The sequence below is a fragment of the Lepisosteus oculatus genome, chromosome 7, assembly GCF_040954835.1.
Source record: "Lepisosteus oculatus isolate fLepOcu1 chromosome 7, fLepOcu1.hap2, whole genome shotgun sequence".
Taxonomy (NCBI): Eukaryota; Metazoa; Chordata; class Actinopteri; order Semionotiformes; family Lepisosteidae; genus Lepisosteus; species Lepisosteus oculatus.
In genome coordinates this window covers 2,382,105-2,399,307 of record NC_090702.1, presented here as the reverse complement: position 1 = coordinate 2,399,307, position 17,203 = coordinate 2,382,105, and the positions used below count along the sequence as shown (strand labels likewise).

Sequence of the window (17,203 nt, the reverse complement as noted above, 5' to 3'; positions counted from 1 at the left end):
TCCCAGTAAAAATGCGATATGTAAAGCATCTCTTATGTAAACTACACGCGTTGGAGAAAGCTGAAAGCCCTTGATCGTTCTCGTTGGGCTGTAATAAAAGAGTCCCTCTTTGTCGCCATTATTGTGATCGCTGGAGAGGTTCAGGCGTCTTCCTGGCTGGACCTCTCCACGTGGGCAGTAGGAGGAAATTCATTTTGATTTCACAGTACCCATTGGAACGGCGATCAGGTTGCGTTTTCAATTCTACAGGAGTCGGAAAAGACATTTTTTTTCCGGCGTGAGCCTTTCGGTTCACGTTGGGTACTCGCAGTTCCGCTTTCTTTTCCTTCGGTCACCAGCTGTAGAACAGCTTTAATCGCAGGGCTGTGTCCCCGGGCGGATGATGACGCATTCACCGCTTGAAAGATCCCTGACAAAGGCACTTGCAGCACCTTGATCTGCCCGTTAAACCCCCCCAAAAAAAAACATCCTAGCTTTAGAAGTGGGCACTTGGTGGCGTTTAGTTTTGGTATAGGCTGAGAAGCATTGCTCGGTACGCTGGCCCGACAGGATCGGCGGAGTGTTGGCCTCTTCCGCCTGCTGTCTCTCGAGGAAGACAGAAGGGGCCGGCCTTGGTTTTGAAGAGCTGCGGGGTTTAATCGTTGCCCTTAAAAAAAAACCAAAAACCAAAAACCAAAAACGGACTCTTCTGCAGGACCTGTGTGTTCAAGATGCTTAGTGGTGGGGGACTTGAATTTCCCACCAGTAGGAGGGGGTAAGCCCAGAACGATCTGCTCCAGGATCGTGCTTCGCTCCGTCGGGTTTTGGGAAGCGCATCCTTCGAAGGAGAGCCCGGATCACGGTGCAGTGTTGTCCCCTGAAGCCTGGACTGGCCGCTGCCTGACACATCCGAACACCGTTTGTTTCCGTAGCACGTCTGCAGCTGGTGGAGGGTCGAGTCGGGAGCCCAGGCCTGCCTTTGCTTTCATCCGATTCTCTCAAACGCCTTCCGTTTGGGAAGTGTTAAGACTGTTCCGTTACCTCCCGGCGACGTGCTTCGGAGCCCATTTGGGAGGTCGTGGAAACACGGCGTCGATGTTGAGAATGGAGAACTAGAGAAGAGGGACAAGGCTCTGGGGCTGAGGAGGCTGAGGATGATCATGCGGAAGGATTCGGCTCTTGAGTGGCCTATGGCTGTTTGGGGGTCTGCGTCTGCAGCCTGCGTCTCTTTGGATTCCTGCTGATCCCAACAGCTGTAAAAGCGCAACTCTTGGGCCTTTAAAATCTGCTCGCTGAAGTCCAGACCAACACCCACCCCTGATAGCGAGCCTGAGCACTGCTCGTCGGATTTCAGGCACTGGGGCAATTACTGAAAGTCGGATGGAGCTCCTTTCCCGGGGAAACATTGTTCGATTGGAGCCCTGCTCCCAAGGGGTTTTTTGATGGGAGTCCCATTCCCAAAGGATTGCTCATATTGGAGCTCCGCTCCCGAGGGATTGGTCGGATGGAGCCCCATTTCCGAGGGATTGTTCGGATGGAGCTCCATTCCCGAGGGATTGCTCGGATGGAGCTCCATTCCCGAGGGATTGCTCGGATGGAGCTCCATTCCCGAGGGATTGTTTGGATGGAGCTCCATTCCTGGGGGATTGTTTGGATGGAGTCCCATTCCCAAAGGATCGTTTGGAGGGAGTTCCATTCCCGAGGGATCGTTCGGAGGGAGCTCTATTCCCGAGGGATCGTTCGGATGGAGCCCCATTTCCAAAGGACTCTTCGGATGAAGCCCCATTCCCACAGTATTGTTCGGATGGAGCTCCTTTCCCGAGGGATTGTTCGGATGAAGCCCCATTCCCGAGGGATTGTTCGGATGAAGCCCCATTCCCGAGGGAGTGCTTGGATGGAACTCTATTCTCAAGGGATGCTACGACTGGAATCGGCAGGAGGGACTGGCTTTTCTTTTTGGCGTAGCGCTGTGGTCTTTCCTTCCCTTGTCTCGTTCCGCCTCCGCGCAGCTGCGCGTCTCCCGGGGGACGAGGTCAGAGGCTGTCCGTGACGTTCCGAAGCACCGCCCAGTCCGGGAACTCCGACAGCTGGAACAGGGGCTCGCCCCAGGTCATGATGGCCAGCATGACCACCGCCACCCCAATAAGGTTGACTCCGAAGCCGGCCTTCACCTGCGGGCGCAAGGGAACACCAGCTGAGGGGGCGATGTGGGATTCAATCCCAGCAACGCTCTCGCGGGAGAGCAGTTCGCTAACATGGCTACCTCAAACCTTGAATACATGTAGACATACTGACTGACCCTGCAGGACCAGGACTGGACACCCCTGTCCTAGAGCCAGGACCCTGCCTGGAGGCTCCGATTGGCTCATGAAGGAGTCAAGACCTGTAGAGACACTGACTGACCCTGCAGGACCAGGACTGGACACCCCTGTCCTGGAGCCAGGACCCTGCCTGGAGGCTCTGATTGGCTCATGAAGGAGTGAAGACCTGCAGACACACTGACTGACCCTGCAGGACCAGAACTGGACACCCCTGTCCTAGAGCCAGGACCCTGCCTGGAGGCTCTGATTGGCTCATGAAGGAGTGAAGACCTGCAGACACACTGACTGACCCTGCAGGACCAGGACTGGACACCCCTGTCCTAGAGCCAGGACCCTGCCTGGAGGCTCTGATTGGCTCATGAAGGAGTCAAGACCAGCAGACACACTGACTGACCCTGCAGGACCAGGACTGGACACCCCTGTCCTAGAGCCAGGACCCTGCCTGGAGGCTCTGATTGGCTCATGAAGGAGTCAAGACCTGCAGACACACTGACTGACCCTGCAGGACCAGGACTGGACACCCCTGTCCTGGAGCCAGGACCCTGCCTGGAGGCTCTGATTGGCTCAAGAAGGAGTCAAGACCTCCAAACACTGTAGCCTCACTGCTGCTGAAGGGAGGTCTAACCAATTTCTGTGCAGCACAGTGCAAGGAAAAGAGTCAGGATTCGCTGAAGAGACTTTGTGTAGCTGCGTATGAAACTAAAAACCTTGTTATCTCCCCCAAACAGTATCGTAAGCTACAAAACTCCACGTAACCCACAATTTTGAGCTATTTTCCCCCGAAAGTACGTCTTTTGTGTTTTTTTTTTCAGAAAGAGATGAGAAAAGATGGTCTCACCATGTCCTTGATCTGGCAGTGGCCGTAGCTGAAGACGATGGCATTGGGCGGGTTCCCAACAGGCAGCATGACCCCGAAGGAGACGCACATAGTGGCGGGGATCAGGGTGTGCAGGGGGTTGATCCGCAGGGTCTCCGACTGCGACAGACAAGGCGCGTTAAGACCCCCGCTGCACGCCGGGCCGCGATGCACCCCAGAAAACCCAGCGTGCAAGCCCCACTTGGCGCGGGTTCTTGGCTCACACGGCAGGAGAGGAACAACAGTGGGATTCGATACACCGCGGGGGTCGCGGTGTCGGGGAAGGAGTTGGGCCGGTGGGGTGTCGGCCTCTCTCCGGGAAAGGGATAAACTATTCAACTCCCGGCCTCTCTCACCTCCGGTCTGAACCCTCCCAGTGGCTTCTCTCTTCATCAAAACCTGAACACACCTTGAAATCTACCGCTGATTCACGTGTCAAGAGGCTCACTCCCCATCGTCTGTCTGTCCTTGATTTCATTCTGCTGATCTGATGTCGTTTTGCACACTGCCTGTTGTCTCTGTCTTTCTTTCCTTATACAATTGTACTGCTGTTACTAATACTTACTGGCTGAGAGCTAGCCAAATAGCATTTTGTTATACCATATACCTGTGTGTGAGTATACTGACCATAAACTTGAACTGAATCTCAATAAACGATTACTTTTTCAATGAAAAGAGACTATACGCTAGGGCAGGGCTGTGTCCTGTGTCCAGTTTCCTGCCTTCTGCTTGGAGCTGGGGAGGTAGGGAGGGTGGGAGTTTCTCTTGCTGGTCTTTTACAAGGCAAATAACCCCCTGGGGACGGGGTGTGATACCCCTGCTCTAAACAGTCATACGGCGCTGTGTGGGACTGTGCGTGTGAAGTTCCCCTGCCTATGTTAAAGGAAAGAGAAGTCCACAGTGGCTCCTGCCCCCAGATTTAAATGCGTGTCTCTGTAGTTCCCTGCCCCGATACCCTGGCTTCGCTCCAGACCCAGCTGGACAGGAGGCTCTACTTTACACAAAGGGTGGTGGGGGTGGGGAACAAGCTGCCCAGCCATGTGGTTGAAGCCGATACCCTGGCTTCTCTCCAGACACAGCTGGGTGAGCTCCTCCAGCCAGGACAGGAGGCTCTTCTTTACACAAAGGGTGGTGGGGGTGGGGAACAAGCTGCCCAGCCATGTGGTTGAAGCCGATACCCTGGCTTCTCTCCAGACACAGCTGGGTGAGCTCCTCCAGCCAGGACGGGAGGCTCTTCTTTACACAAAGGGTTGTGGGGGTGGGGAACAAGCTGCCCAGGTGTGTTGTTGAAGCCGATACCCTGGCTTCTCTCCAGACACAGCTGGGTGAGCTCCTCCAGCCAGGACAGGAGGCTCTTCTGTACACAGAGGGTGGTGGGGGTGGGGAACAAGCTGTCCAGCCATGTGGTTGAAGCCGATACCCTGGCTTCTCTCCGGACAGAAAGGGGCGAATGGCCACCTCTTGTGACCTCTGCAGCAGGACAGAGGCGGACCGAGCTACGGACCACGGATGAAGCTGCTCCCTTCATCAGCCAAACACAAGGGGATCCCCCCCCCCCCCCGCCACCCCAACGGGCTTGTGGAAGACGGGGCGTCCCCGGGGGCGCGGAGCACTTACGAGAGTGGAGAGGATGGGCAGGAAGACGGTGAGGGTGGCAGGGTTGCTGGCGAACTCGGTCACAGCGGACACCAGCAGGCAGGCCAGCAGGGTCACGGTCCAGGGCGGCAGGCCGCTCATGGGCTCCATCTGCCTGCCGATCCAGACGGACAGCCCCGACACCTGGAGGGCAGCGGCACAGGCTCTGTGACCCTACCTGCTTGTGCTGCTGGAGCCTCGGGGCTCTGTGCTACTGAAACCCCAGAGCTCTGTGTTACTGGAGCCTCAGGGCTCTGTGCTACTGAAATCCCAGAGCTCTGTGTTACTGGAGCCTCAGGGTTCTGTGCTACTGAAACCCCAGAGCTCTGTGCTACTGGAGCCTCAGGGCTCTGTGCTACTGGAGCCTCAGAGCTCTGTGTTACTGGAGCCTCAGGGCTCTGTGCTACTGAAACCCCAGAGATCTGTGCTACTGAAACCCCAGAGCTCTGTGTTACTGGAGCCTCAGGGCTCTGTGCTACTGAAACCCCAGGGCTCTGTGCTACTGGAGCCCCAGAGTTCTGTGTTACTGGAGCCTCAGGGCTCTGTGCTACTGAAACCACAGGGCTCTGTGTCACTTGAGCCTCAGGGCTCTGTGCTACTGAAACCTCGGGGCTCTGTGCTACTGAAACCCCAGAGCTCTGTGCTACTGGAGCCTCAGGGCTCTGTGCTACTGAAACCCCAGGGCTCTGTGTTACTGAAACCCTAGGGCTCTGTGCTACTGGAGCCCCAGAGTTCTGTGTTACTGGAGCCTCAGGGCTCTGTGCTACTGAAACCACAGGGCTCTGTGCTACTGGAGCCTCGGGGCTCTGTGCTACTGGAGCCTCGGGGCTCTGTGCTACTGAAAACCCAGGGCTCTGTGCTACTGAAACCCCAGGGCTCTGTGCTACTGGAGCCCCAGAATTCTGTGTTACTGGAGCCCCAGGGCTCTGTGTTACTGAAACCCCAGGGCTCTGTGTTACTTGAGCCTCAGGAATCTGTGCTACTGGAGCCCCAGGGCTCTGTGCTACTGAAACCCCAGAGCCCTGCATTGCTAGAGCCTCAGGGCTCTGTGCTACTGAAACCCCAGAGCTCTGTGTTACTGGAGCCTCAGGGCTCCGTGCTACTGAAACCCCAGAGCTCTGTGCTGCGTCAACCCCAGGGCTCTGCGTTACTGAAGGCCCCAGGCTCTGTGTTACTGGAGCCTCAGGGCTCCGTGATACTGAAACCCCAGAGCTCTGTGCTGCGTCAGCCCCAGGGCTCTGCGTTACTGAAGGCCCCAGGCTCTGTGTTACTGGAGCCTCAGGGCTCTGTGTTACTGAAACCCCTGGGCTCTGTGCTACTGAAAACCCAGAGCTCTTTGTTACTTGAGCCTCATGACTCTGCTACTGGAGCCCCAGAGCTCTGTGCTGCGTCAGCCCAAGGGCTCTGTGCTACTGAAACCCCAGAGCTCTGTGCTGCGTCAGCCCAAGGGCTCTGCGTTACTGAAGGCCCCAGAGTTCTGTGCTGCGTCAGCCCAAGGGCTCTGCGTTACTGAAGGCCCCAGAGTTCTGTGCTGCGTCAGCCCAAGGGCTCTGCGTTACTGAAGGCCCCAGAGCTCTGTGCTGCGTCAGCCCCAGGGCTCCGCGCGGTTATAGCCTCTCTTTGTTTTTAGGGGCTCACCTTGCACCCCGCCGCCAGCGCGTAGCCGCCCCCCACCAGGATGACGATCTCCCAGGGCATCAGCTTCTGGAAGTCCTTCCAGGTTATCATGGGCGCCATGGGGTCGGAGTCCGCGCCCCCCTCCGGCCTGCCCCCTGTCAGGAGAGAGCGAGGGCTGAGCCTCCGGAGGACAGACGCCAACCCACTGCACCTCTGCCCCGGCTGCCTCAGCTCATGACGTCACCTCCCCAAAACCCCTACGTGCCCAGTTCGCTTTTCTGCATCCCACTCCCCAATCTGCAGGGGGTTCCCAGCCCCCTTGTCCTGTGGCTCAGGGGTCGAGCCCAACCTTCCCCCGGCTAGGGAGCCGATGAGCACTTCCCAAGCCTTGGGTCCTGCGTGTGGGGACGCCGACACAAGCATTCAAAAACCCTCAGAAGGTCCCGGCCCAGTCAGCCCGGCGGGTTTCTTCAGGGGCGCACAGGGAAACGCGAAACCGGAGGAGGACAGAGGAAGCCCCGGTTAAAACCGACATCAGGCCGGCGCTTCTTTACACAGAGGGGGGCGGGGGTGGGTTACAAGCTGCCCAGCCCTGTGGTTGAAGCCGATACCCTGGCTTCTCTCCAGACACAGCTGGGTGAGCTCCTCCAGTCAGGACAGGAGGCTCTGCTGTACACAGAGGGGGGTGGGGGTGGGGAACGAGCTGCCCAGCCCTGTGGTTGAAGCCGATACCCCGGCTTCTCTCCAGACACAGCTGGGTGAGCTCCTCCAGTCAGGACAGGAGGGGGGGGGTTCTTTACACAAAGAGTGGTGGGGGGGTGTGGAACGAGCTGCCCAGCTGTGTTGTTGTTGCCGATACCCTGACTTTCCTTAAAAAAAAAAAAAAACAGCTGGATGAGATCCTCCAGTTAGGACAGGGGGGGGGGGGGTTGGGGTTTCTTTACACAAAGAGCGGTGGGGGTGTGGAACAAGCTGCCCAGCCATGGTGTTGAAGCCGAAACCCCGACGTCTCTCAAGACACAGCTTTGGGTTAATTAAGTATTGACTACCCAAAGGGCTAGCTGGGCCAAGTGCCCCCCCCCCCTGCTTGTAACGTTTATTCCAGACATGCTTCTCTGCTCGTTAATCCCGCGGCTCCTGGCTCCGAGACGGAAGGATCGACAGAGGGGAGGCTGACCTTTCCCGGGGCTTCCCGAAGCCGAGGAGCAGGGATTGCGGGCCGGGATGAGGAAGAGCAGGAACCCCAGCAGGACGGAGATGGTGGCGTCCGTGCGGTAGCCCTTCCTAGAAAAAAACAAAAACAAAATACCGAGACGGCGACTCGGGTCAGACGGCCGCGCTGCTAGAGATCATCGCCCTGATCTCTCGGGACGCCACACGGTTCAACAGACAACACCGCCCCCGTGTGGACAACCAGAGCACTGAATATGTTAATTAATTAATTAATTAATTAATTGCTTACACTTATATAGCGCTTTTCTGGACACTCCACTCAAAGCGCTTTACAGGTAATGGGGATCCCCTCCACCACCACCAGTGTGCAGCCCCACCTGGATGATGCGACGGCAGCCATAGTGCGCCAGAACGCTCCCCACACACCAGCTCTCAGTGGGGAGGAGAGCAGAGGGATGGAGCCAGTTCAGAGAGGGGGGTTATTAGGAGGCCATGAGGGGTAAAGGCCAGGGGGGGAAATATGGCCAGGACACTGGGGTAACACCCCTACTCTTGTCGAGAGACACCCCGGGATTGTTAATGACCACAGAGAGTCAGGACCTCGGTTTGACGTGTCATCCGAAGGACGGCGCCTTTTTACAGTCTAGTGTCCCCGTCACTATACTGGGGCATGAGGACCCACACAGACCGCAGGTTGAGCGCCCCCTGCTGGCACCACCCTGCGCTCTGACCCCCAGCTTCTCTCTCCCTGTCTGTGTGTCTCATGGAGAGCAGGCTGGGGTCTGAGAAGAGACACATTCCTCAGGCGAGACACTGTGTCTGGCCAATAGAGTGATCTTATTAGGGAAAGGAGATAGTTGAGTGGCGTGTGGTTTCTGGGATGGGGAAAGTCGTGTTGGATGTGTGTTTGTGGTTAGTGAGTTGGTGTAGAATGCGGAAGACCTTTTTTGGGGGGTACGGCCTTACTGTTTAAGCACGACCACCATTTTTCCCCCCCAGTTCTAGTCCATCTGGGGTTTATTTGTCTTTTAGCTTTGCTTGGGTATTTTTTTGGGGGGGGGGCGGGGTCTTTCCCCTCCTGAGTTGAATCTGAACGCCGACTCCCGGGACCCCCTGGATTAGCGATTGGCAATCAAATCGATCAGTTTCCCCCGGGGGGACCCCGATCTCTCTCTCTGGTCCTTTTAACGTTGCGGCTTTTTTCGGCCAAACCCCCAGACGTCTTTCCCAGGTCGGGACGGCACCCCCATCCCCCGGACCCCCCCGACCACTTACTTCTCGAACAGCGAGGTCCAGCCCGGAGCGAATCCCGGCTCTCTGGTGAACCACAGCAGGGTCATCAGCAGGAAGAAGAGGCCCGTCACCAGCTCGGGGTAACTGTGGGGTCAAGAGGGCAGGAGGAGATTGAGCCGGGGCTGTCCCGGGAGAGAGCTCCGTCTCCTGACTGGGGGATCTCCTCGCGCCAGCCTGGGCTGAGCTCTCCAGGGGGTGGGGGAGACGGGGGCCGGGCCAGCCCTCCCAGTCACGTCGGGGCCCCTCTGCCCTCTCTGGCCCGGTCGCGCAGTGTTGGGTTGAGAGCAGCGTCATCTGCCTTAGCTCCGAAGCTGGCGCTATCTGGCCCAGGGTGCCGAACGGCGAGGTGGCACGCTTTTGGGGGGATGTGTGCTCGGGGGTGGGCGGCCCGGCTGGGGCAGGTGGGAGGCACTGCTGCCTCTCAGCGTTGCTCCCCGGACATGGGGGGGGGTGCTGTCTGTGAGGAGTTTGCATGTTCTCCCCAAGTTCACGTGGGTTTCCTCCCACAATCCCACAAAGACATGCTGGGAGGTTAATAAGCATTTGGGAAAACTGGCTCTGGTGTGTGTGTGTGTGTGTGTGTGTGTGTGTGTGTGTCCTGTGATGGACTGGCCCTGGTGTGAGTGTGTCTGTGTGTGTGTCCTGTGATGGACTGGCCCTGGTGTGAGTGTGTGAGTGTGTGTGTGCCCTGTGATGGACTGGCCCTGGTGTGAGTGTGTGTGTGCCCTGTGATGGACTGGCCCTGGTGTGAGTGTGTGTGTGTGTCCTGTGATGGACTGGCCCTGGTGTGAGTGTGTGTGTGTCCTGTGATGGACTGGCCCTGGTGTGAGTGTGTGTGTGTCTGTGTGTGTCCTGAGATGGACTGGCCCTGGTGTGAGTGTGTGTGTGTCTGTGTGTGTCCTGTGATGGACTGGCCCTGGTGTGAGTGTGTGTGTGTCCTGTGATGGACTGGCCCTGGTGTGAGTGTGTGTGTGTCCTGTGATGGACTGGCCCTGGTGTGTGTGTGTGTGTGTGTGTGTGTGTGTGTGTGTCCTGTGATGGACTGGCCCTGGTGTGAGTGTGTGTGTGTCTGTGTGTGTCCTGAGATGGACTGGCCCTGGTGTGAGTGTGTGTGTGTCTGTGTGTGTCCTGTGATGGACTGGCCCTGGTGTGAGTGTGTGTGTGTCCTGTGATGGACTGGCCCTGGTGTGAGTGTGTGTGTGTCCTGTGATGGACTGGCCCTGGTGTGTGTGTGTGTGTGTGTGTGTGTGTGTGTGTGTGTGTCCTGTGATGGACTGGCCCTGGTGTGAGTGTGTGTGTGTCCTGTGACGGACTGGCCCTGGTGTGAGTGTGTCTGTGTGTGTCCTGTGATTGACTGGCCCTGGTGTGTGTGTGTGTGTGTGTGTGTGTGTGTGTGTGTGTGTGTGTGTGTGTGTGTCCTGTGATGGACTGGCCCTGGTGTGTGTGTGTGTGTGTGTGTGTGTGTGTGTGTGTGTCCTGTGATGGACTGGCCCTGGTGTGTGTGTGTGTGTGTGTGTGTGTCCTGTGATGGACTGGCCCTGGTGTGAATGTGTGTGTGTGTGTGTGTGTGTGTGTGTGTGTGTGTGAGTGTGTGTGTGTCTGTGTGTGTCCTGTGATGGACTGGCCCTGGTGTGAGTGTGTGTCTGTGTGTGTCTGTGTGTGTCCTGTGATTGACTGGCCCTGGTGTGAGTGTGTGTGTGTCTGTGTGTGTCCTGTGATTGACTGGCCCTGGTGTGAGTGTGTCTGTGTGTGTCCTGTGATGGACTGGTGTCCTGTCCAGAGTGTACCCTGCCTTGTGCCCGTTGCTTGCTGGGATAGACTCCTACTTCCCCTATGACCCAGTATAGAAGGAAGCAGTTAGAAAATGGATGGATGGGCTAGGCTGACTAGGAACTAAACCCAAAAGCGTGCTGTACTTACGAGTATACACACTCCACCCTGAGTAAGACGTCAGTCGCTCAGAGCACAGTGTGATCCCTGTGGGTCACAAGACTCTAGTGTACTCCTGGACCACACTGTGGATGTGACCCAGGATACTGGAATCACATTAAAAAAACCCAGAAATAAAGTTGACATTCTGTACTTTCACCTCATTAGAAATATACATTTCTATAGCGCCCAGCAAAAACGGCACATTTTACTTCACTAATACGAATACTTGTGTGCTTTTTACCACATAAAATAAGTTGTTTTGTTTTTTTTAAACTGAAAGTCTGTAGATGTTTATAAATTACTGGGCGTCTAGGATCTATGTAGTATCCCGGCTGTGATGTCATAAGACTATTCCATCACAGCAGAGTTTTCAAATGTTCTAAAAACAAGGTTTCCAAAGAAACGACTCTCTACATTCTAAAACGTTCTGCATTGCGTTTAGACTCAAACTCATCGGGATATTTTCAGCAACCAAACAGGACTTTGTCAGCAACCCTGACAGCAGAAAGAAATGGAGCCTTTCCTGCCTGCAACAGAAAGATATCTCATGAAACTGACATTTGACACCAAGATCAATTCTCCTGGGACCGATCTTCCGGGTAATTATTCTCATAGGATGAGCATTTCAAAGCTTTTTTTTTTTTTAATTCTTAATTTTTTTAAATTATGATCCTATTTTTTTATTTCTGAGCTGCACTTCACGTTGTTTGGTTAGGTTTTTCGGTGTTTTGAAGGGTCTTTTGGGTATTACGCAATGTACATATAGGATATCGCCAAACACATTCCATCATTTGTGCCCAGAATAAATAGAGCAAATCCAATGGACAGAAACAGTTAAAAACAAATCAAGTGGCACACTTTCAATCCCCTTGTTCTCTGCATGACTCTCTCAGTGCATCGACAGACAGAAAAGCTACATCTCTATCGAAATGTTGCAGAGGCCATTGAGGTCATCGTTCAGAGTAGAGAGATGGCATCCTTCTCCTTTCCTCATTTCTCTCAGACAGCACCTCAGTGACTTTTACAACCGTTTGGAGTTGTAATAAGTAAGCAAAGGTGGAACCGTTTGAATACCTTCGAGTGTTCATCGCAATGAGGAAAACTGCTTAAAAGGGAATAAGCTTTCTCTGGAGCTGTGAGATTGAATTACTCATGATAACCAAGCGAGGCAGCAGGGTGGTGTCTGCACTGCTGCCTCGCAGGGCTGGGGCCCTGGGTTCAACTGCTGGGGTGCTGTCTGTGTGGAGTTTGCATGGTCTCCCTGAGTTTGTGTCCATCACAGGACATACACTCACACCAGGGTCAGTCCATCACAGGACACACACAAACTGGTGTGAGTGTCTGTGTGTGTCCTGTGGTGGACTGGCCCTGGTGTGTGTGTGTGTGTGTGTGTGTGTGTGTGTGTGTGTGTCCTGTGGTGGACTGACCATGGTGTGTGTCTGTGTGTGTGTCCTGTGGTGGACTGGCCCTGGTGTGTGTGTGTGTGTCTGTGTCTGTGTCTGTGTCTGTGTCTGTGTCTGTGTCTGTGTGTGTCTGTGTGTGTCTGTGTGTGTCTGTGTGTGTCTGTGTGTGTCTGTGTGTGTCTGTGTGTGTGTGTGTCCTGTGGTGGACTGACCCTGGTGTGTGTCTGTGTGTGTCTGTGTGTGTCCTGTGGTGGACTGGCCCTGGTATGAGTTTGTGTGTGTGCTGTGATGAACTGGCCCTGGTGTGTGTGTGTGTGTGTGTGTGTGTGTGTGTGTGTGTGTGTGTGTGTCCTGTGATGGATTGGCCCTGGTGTGAGTGTGTGAGTGTGTGTCCTGGTGTGAGTGTGTGTGTGTGCTGTGATGGACTGGCCCTGGTGTGTGTGTGTGTGTGTGTGTGTGTGTGTGTGTGTGTTAGTGTGTGTGTGTGTGTGTCCTGTGATGTGATCCCCTCCAACCCCTGACTGGCTAAACTGTTTAGAAAATGGCCAGATGAATTTTCCATTTTTCCATTTTCCATTCCATTCCGTTTGTTTCCTCCCCCCCCCCCCCCGTTCCCCCCGTGACAGGCGCCCTCCCGCCCGCCCGAGCTGGGGAGAGAGCCGCGCTCCTGGTGCGCGTCTCCAGCGCGGAGCCGCGGCCCCTGACGGGGGACCAGCTGAGGTCCCTGGCTCTCAGCCTGCCGGCGCTCCACCGGGGCCTCACCGCCGGGGCCGCCCCCCGCCGCGCCCCGCTGCTGCATGCTGGGACGCTCCGCCTCCGCCCGCTGCCCCTGCCCGGCCGCCGGCCCCCGGGGGCCTCCGAGGGGGCCCCGGTCCCGGGGGTGAGCGGGGAGGGGGGGGCCCGGTTTCCCGGGAGGTGGAGGCGGCTCCCGCTGTCCTTCGGCCCCTCCCACCCCGTGCGGTTCTCCCTGAGCGCGCCGGGCATGGCCGGATACGAGGGGGCGCCTGGGGAGGGAGCCCCCCGCGAGGGGGAGGAGGAGGAGGAGGAGGGGGAAGACCCCCATCCCTCCCTGGGGGGCATCCTGGATGAAGAGTGGGTGTCGGTGCAGTACGGAGGCCGGGAGTTTCTGCGCGTCTTCTCCCCCGTGGGCTACGCGGAGGAGGAGGAGGTGCTGGGAAGGTGGGCCGTCAGCGACTACACCGCCTACGGCCAGCTGGCCTTCTCCCTGATAGCCGACTTCCTCCGGACTCCGCCCCGGGGGGGCGCCAGCGCCGAGAACCGGCCCCCCGCTCCGGGGAGCAGAGCGGAGAGGAAGAGGAAGGCCGGCGGGGACGGGCAGGCGGAGGGGTCCCGGGTCACGCAGCCCATGTGGCTGTGAAGGGGGGGTACTGTCTGGGACAGGCCTCCACCCCCTGATCCCTCCCGATCCCGGACCTACAGCCCTCCACCCCCCGATTCATCCAGATCCCTCCCGATCCCGGACCTACAGCCCTCCACCCCCCGATTCAGCCAGATCCCTCCCGATCCCGGACCTACAGCCCTCCACCCCCCGATTCATCCAGATTCCTCCCGATCCCGGACCTACAGCCCTCCGCCCCCCGATTCATCCAGATCCATCCCGATTCCAGACCTACAGCCCTCCACCCCCCGATTCATCCAGATCCCTCCCGATCCCGGACCTACAGCCCTGCATCCCCTGATCCACCCTGAACTATCCCGATCCCGGACCTACAGCCCTCCACCCCCCGATTCATCCAGATCCATCCCGATCCTGGACCTACAGCCCTGCATCCCCTGATCCACCCTGATCTATCCCGATCCCGGACCTACAGCCCTCCACCCCCCGATTCATCCAGATCCATCCCGATCCTGGACCAACTGTGTTCTAATCGTGATCCTGGACTCATAGTGCTTTAATCCCAATCCCCGACTGACAGACCACCATCCAAAGACTAACAGCTCAGATTTACCGCCCTCCATCCTGATGCCAAACTAACAGCCATCTATCCCAATCCCGGATTTACAGCCCTCCATCCTGATCCCAGACTCACAGCATTCTATCCAGATCCCAGATTTACAGTCCTCCCTGCCGATCCCGAATTGACAGCACTCTATTCCAATCCCGGATTTACAGTCTTCCATCCAGATCTTGGACCTACAGCCCTGCATCCCGATCCCCGACTCACGGTGCTCTGTCCCGAGTGACGTCTGCTGCACTGGACTGCTCTCAAATCACCTGGGACCAGTTTTCCAAAACTGCATTACCACAACATGTGCTTTTTGTGTTATAATAAAACATATTTCTGCATTATCACAGAGCTGGTTTAATCCCATTTGCTTCAAAATGGCAGATGATTCTACGTTGTACGACAGGAAAGCACCACTTTCATTCCTGGTGCTGTTGTGCGCCACTGCGTTTGCAGACCGCTGCTGCATACTGTGTGTATGAAGGAGAAGGAGTCGAGATTATAGTGGCCATTCTGTCCTGAAACCTATATTCCCAGGCCAGAGGCACCAGGCGACAGCAGGACAGCTCTGTCTGGCTTTACAAGATACTTGTTCAGGAACGAGTGTCTTGCTTCTGAGATATTATGGACCACAGTCTGGGGAGCTCGTGCAGATAAACTCTTCTTGCACATTGCAGATTTCTGTATTTTCTTTGACCTTTGAGGTTTTTTTTGCATGATCATAGTGATAACCCGTATGGTGTCAGGTGACATTGGTACTGTAGGAGAGGCCATATCTGGATGAGATGTTAAACCCTAGTCATGACTGTATGGAGTCATTAAGATCCCATGAAACAGCTCCTAAAATTCTACCCTGACCCAGAATGACTGCACCCGCCTTCTAGTAATCCTGACCCACCTGACTGGACCCAACTTCTCGTAATCCTCACCCACCTGACCAGACCTGGTTTCTCTTAATTGACCAGGCTGAGCTTCTCGTAATCCTGACCCACCTGACTGGACCCAGCTTCTCATAATCCTGACCCACCTGACCGGGCCCAATTTCTCATACTCCTGACCCACCTGACCGGGCCGATCTTCTCGTAATCCTGACCCACCTGACCGTATCCAGCTTCTCATACTCCTGACCCACTTGACCAGGCTGAGCTTCTGGTAATCCTGACCCACCTGACCGGACCCAGTTTCTCATACTCCTGACCCACCTGACCGGGCCGAGCTTCTCGTAATCCTGACCCACCTGACCAGACCCAGTTTCTCATACTCCTGACCCACCTGACCGGGCCGAGCTACTCGTAATCCTGACCCACCTGACCGGGCCGAGCTTCTCGTACTCCTCCTGGATGCGTCTCTCCGACAGCTCCTCCCGGCGGGTCTTGCGCTTCTTGCTGAGGGAGCAGGTCTCTCTGAAGCTGCAGGGCGGGAAGATCGGGGGGGCAGAAATGTGGGGTCACACCGGTGGACGGGAAGGTGAAGGAGGCAACAGACACGCAGGAGAAGAACACACAAGTGGCAGAAAAAAAAAACGCTACACAACACCTAGCACAAATCAGAGGAGGCAGCAGGTGTTTGGGGAATTTCCATCTGCATCGCCCGATCAAGATGGAGATAGAAAGTTAACACACCATAACACATCATCATCATCATCATCACCACTTCCTCCGAAGTACCAGAAGTGCCGTGTTTTCTGGACAATTCATTTTGGGAGATGATTTGGGGTCCTGTGACCTATTTTCAGACTGCAGAACCCCATTGCTCCCCGACAATGAAACTCTACACTAACCCAAGGCTGTGGGCTCCTCCTAGCCCGCTTTGCAGACTGCAGACCCCCTCTACACCCCAATAATGAAACAATAATAAGGGTCTGCTGGGCCGTTTCTCAAACTGCCGAGCCCGACTGCACCCCAGTAACGAAACTTTCCATCTCCATGCAGCAGTGGGGGTTCTGCTGGGCCGGTTCTCCAACTGCAGAGCCCCACTGGACCCCAGATAAAGAGGTTCTCCACTCACTTGCAGCCCAGGAACAAGCAGTGCAGCCAGAGCCAGGTCAGGAACAGCATCACCAGGGAGATGGGCAGACTGAAGATGAACCAGGTCCCGAAGTTGATCACTTTGGCTTCAGGGTAGCGGCTGGGGGGGAGAGGTGGAACAATCAGGGGGGAGCATGTATCTTATGTATCTTATCAGCAAATAAAAATCAAGTCTACCGTCGTGGATCAATCATGAGCTTAAAAAGACCGTGCAACAATGCAACACTTAGCCAGAAGGGGGAAACAGTAAACCAGCTTAAGTTACTGAATAAAAGTTTTACACTAGCGGCGTTTCGCATTTAGAATGTGGCGGCACTGAGGAGCAGTGGGTGGCGTTGTCTCCTAGCAGCATTGGGACTTGAATTCCCGGGGTGCTGTCTGTGTGGAGTTTGCATGTTCTCCTCAGGTTCTTGTGGCTTTCCTCCTGGTGCTCTGCTTTCCTCCCACAGTCCAGAGACAGGCTGGGAGATTAATTGGCTTCTAGGAAAACTGGCCCTGGTGTGAGTGTGTGTCCTGTGATGGACTGGCCCTGGTGTGAGTGTGTGTGTCTGTGTGTGTCCTGTGATGGACTGGCCCTGGTGTGAGTGTGTGTCTGTGTGTGTCCTGTGATGGACTGGCCCTGGTGTGAGTGTGTGTGTCTGTGTGTGTCCTGTGATGGACTGGCCCTGGAGTGAGTGTGTGTGTCTGTGTGTGTCCTGTGATGGACTGGCCCTGGTGTGAGTGTGTGTCTGTGTGTGTCCTGTGATGGACTGGCCCTGGTGTGAGTGTGTGTGTGTGTGTCCTGTGATGGACTGCCCCTGGTGTGAGTGTGTGTGTATGTCTCTGTGTGTGTCCTGTGATGGACTGGCCCTGGAGTGAGTGTGTGTGTGTCTGTGTGTCCTGTGATGGACTGGCCCTGGAGTGAGTGTGTATGTCTGTGTGTGTGTCCTGTGATGGACTGGCCCTGGAGTGAGTGTGTATGTCTGTGTGTGTGTCCTGTGATGGACTGGCCCTGGAGTGA

At 56.0% G+C, this 17,203-nt stretch overlaps 2 protein-coding genes across 2 annotated transcripts in view; one reads left to right on the top strand and one right to left on the bottom strand.

Moving 5' to 3' along the window:
• Nucleotides 1-1,922: 1,922 nt before the first annotated feature.
• slc13a4 (solute carrier family 13 member 4) overlaps nt 1,923-17,203 on the bottom strand; it is a 38,686-nt gene continuing 23,405 nt past the window's right edge. The window contains exons 9-16 of the mRNA XM_069192009.1: nt 16,184-16,303; nt 15,484-15,585; nt 8,857-8,958; nt 7,586-7,692; nt 6,430-6,563; nt 4,774-4,935; nt 3,139-3,276; nt 1,923-2,150 (exon numbers count right to left, since the gene is read on the bottom strand). Of these exons, the coding sequence (XP_069048110.1) occupies nt 2,013-2,150; nt 3,139-3,276; nt 4,774-4,935; nt 6,430-6,563; nt 7,586-7,692; nt 8,857-8,958; nt 15,484-15,585; nt 16,184-16,303 (1,003 nt within the window). The 3' untranslated portion in view covers nt 1,923-2,012. The remainder of the gene's footprint in view (nt 2,151-3,138; nt 3,277-4,773; nt 4,936-6,429; nt 6,564-7,585; nt 7,693-8,856; nt 8,959-15,483; nt 15,586-16,183; nt 16,304-17,203) is intronic.
• Nucleotides 11,199-13,763, top strand: LOC138240790 (uncharacterized). The gene is made up of 2 exons (XM_069192010.1): nt 11,199-11,405; nt 12,836-13,763. The coding sequence occupies exons 1-2, from the start codon at nt 11,318-11,320 to the stop codon at nt 13,585-13,587; spliced, it is 840 nt and encodes a 279-aa protein (XP_069048111.1). The 5' UTR covers nt 11,199-11,317; the 3' UTR covers nt 13,588-13,763.

Bases quoted from the DNA above. Each gene is read 5' to 3' on its own strand.
- LOC138240790 (XM_069192010.1), top strand. From the start codon at position 11,318: ATGGAGCCTTTCCTGCCTGCAACAGAAAGATATCTCATGAAACTGACA. The intron at 11,406-12,835 runs GTAATTATTCTC...CCCCCGTGACAG, and splicing joins TCCTGGGACCGATCTTCCGG to GCGCCCTCCCGCCCGCCCGA.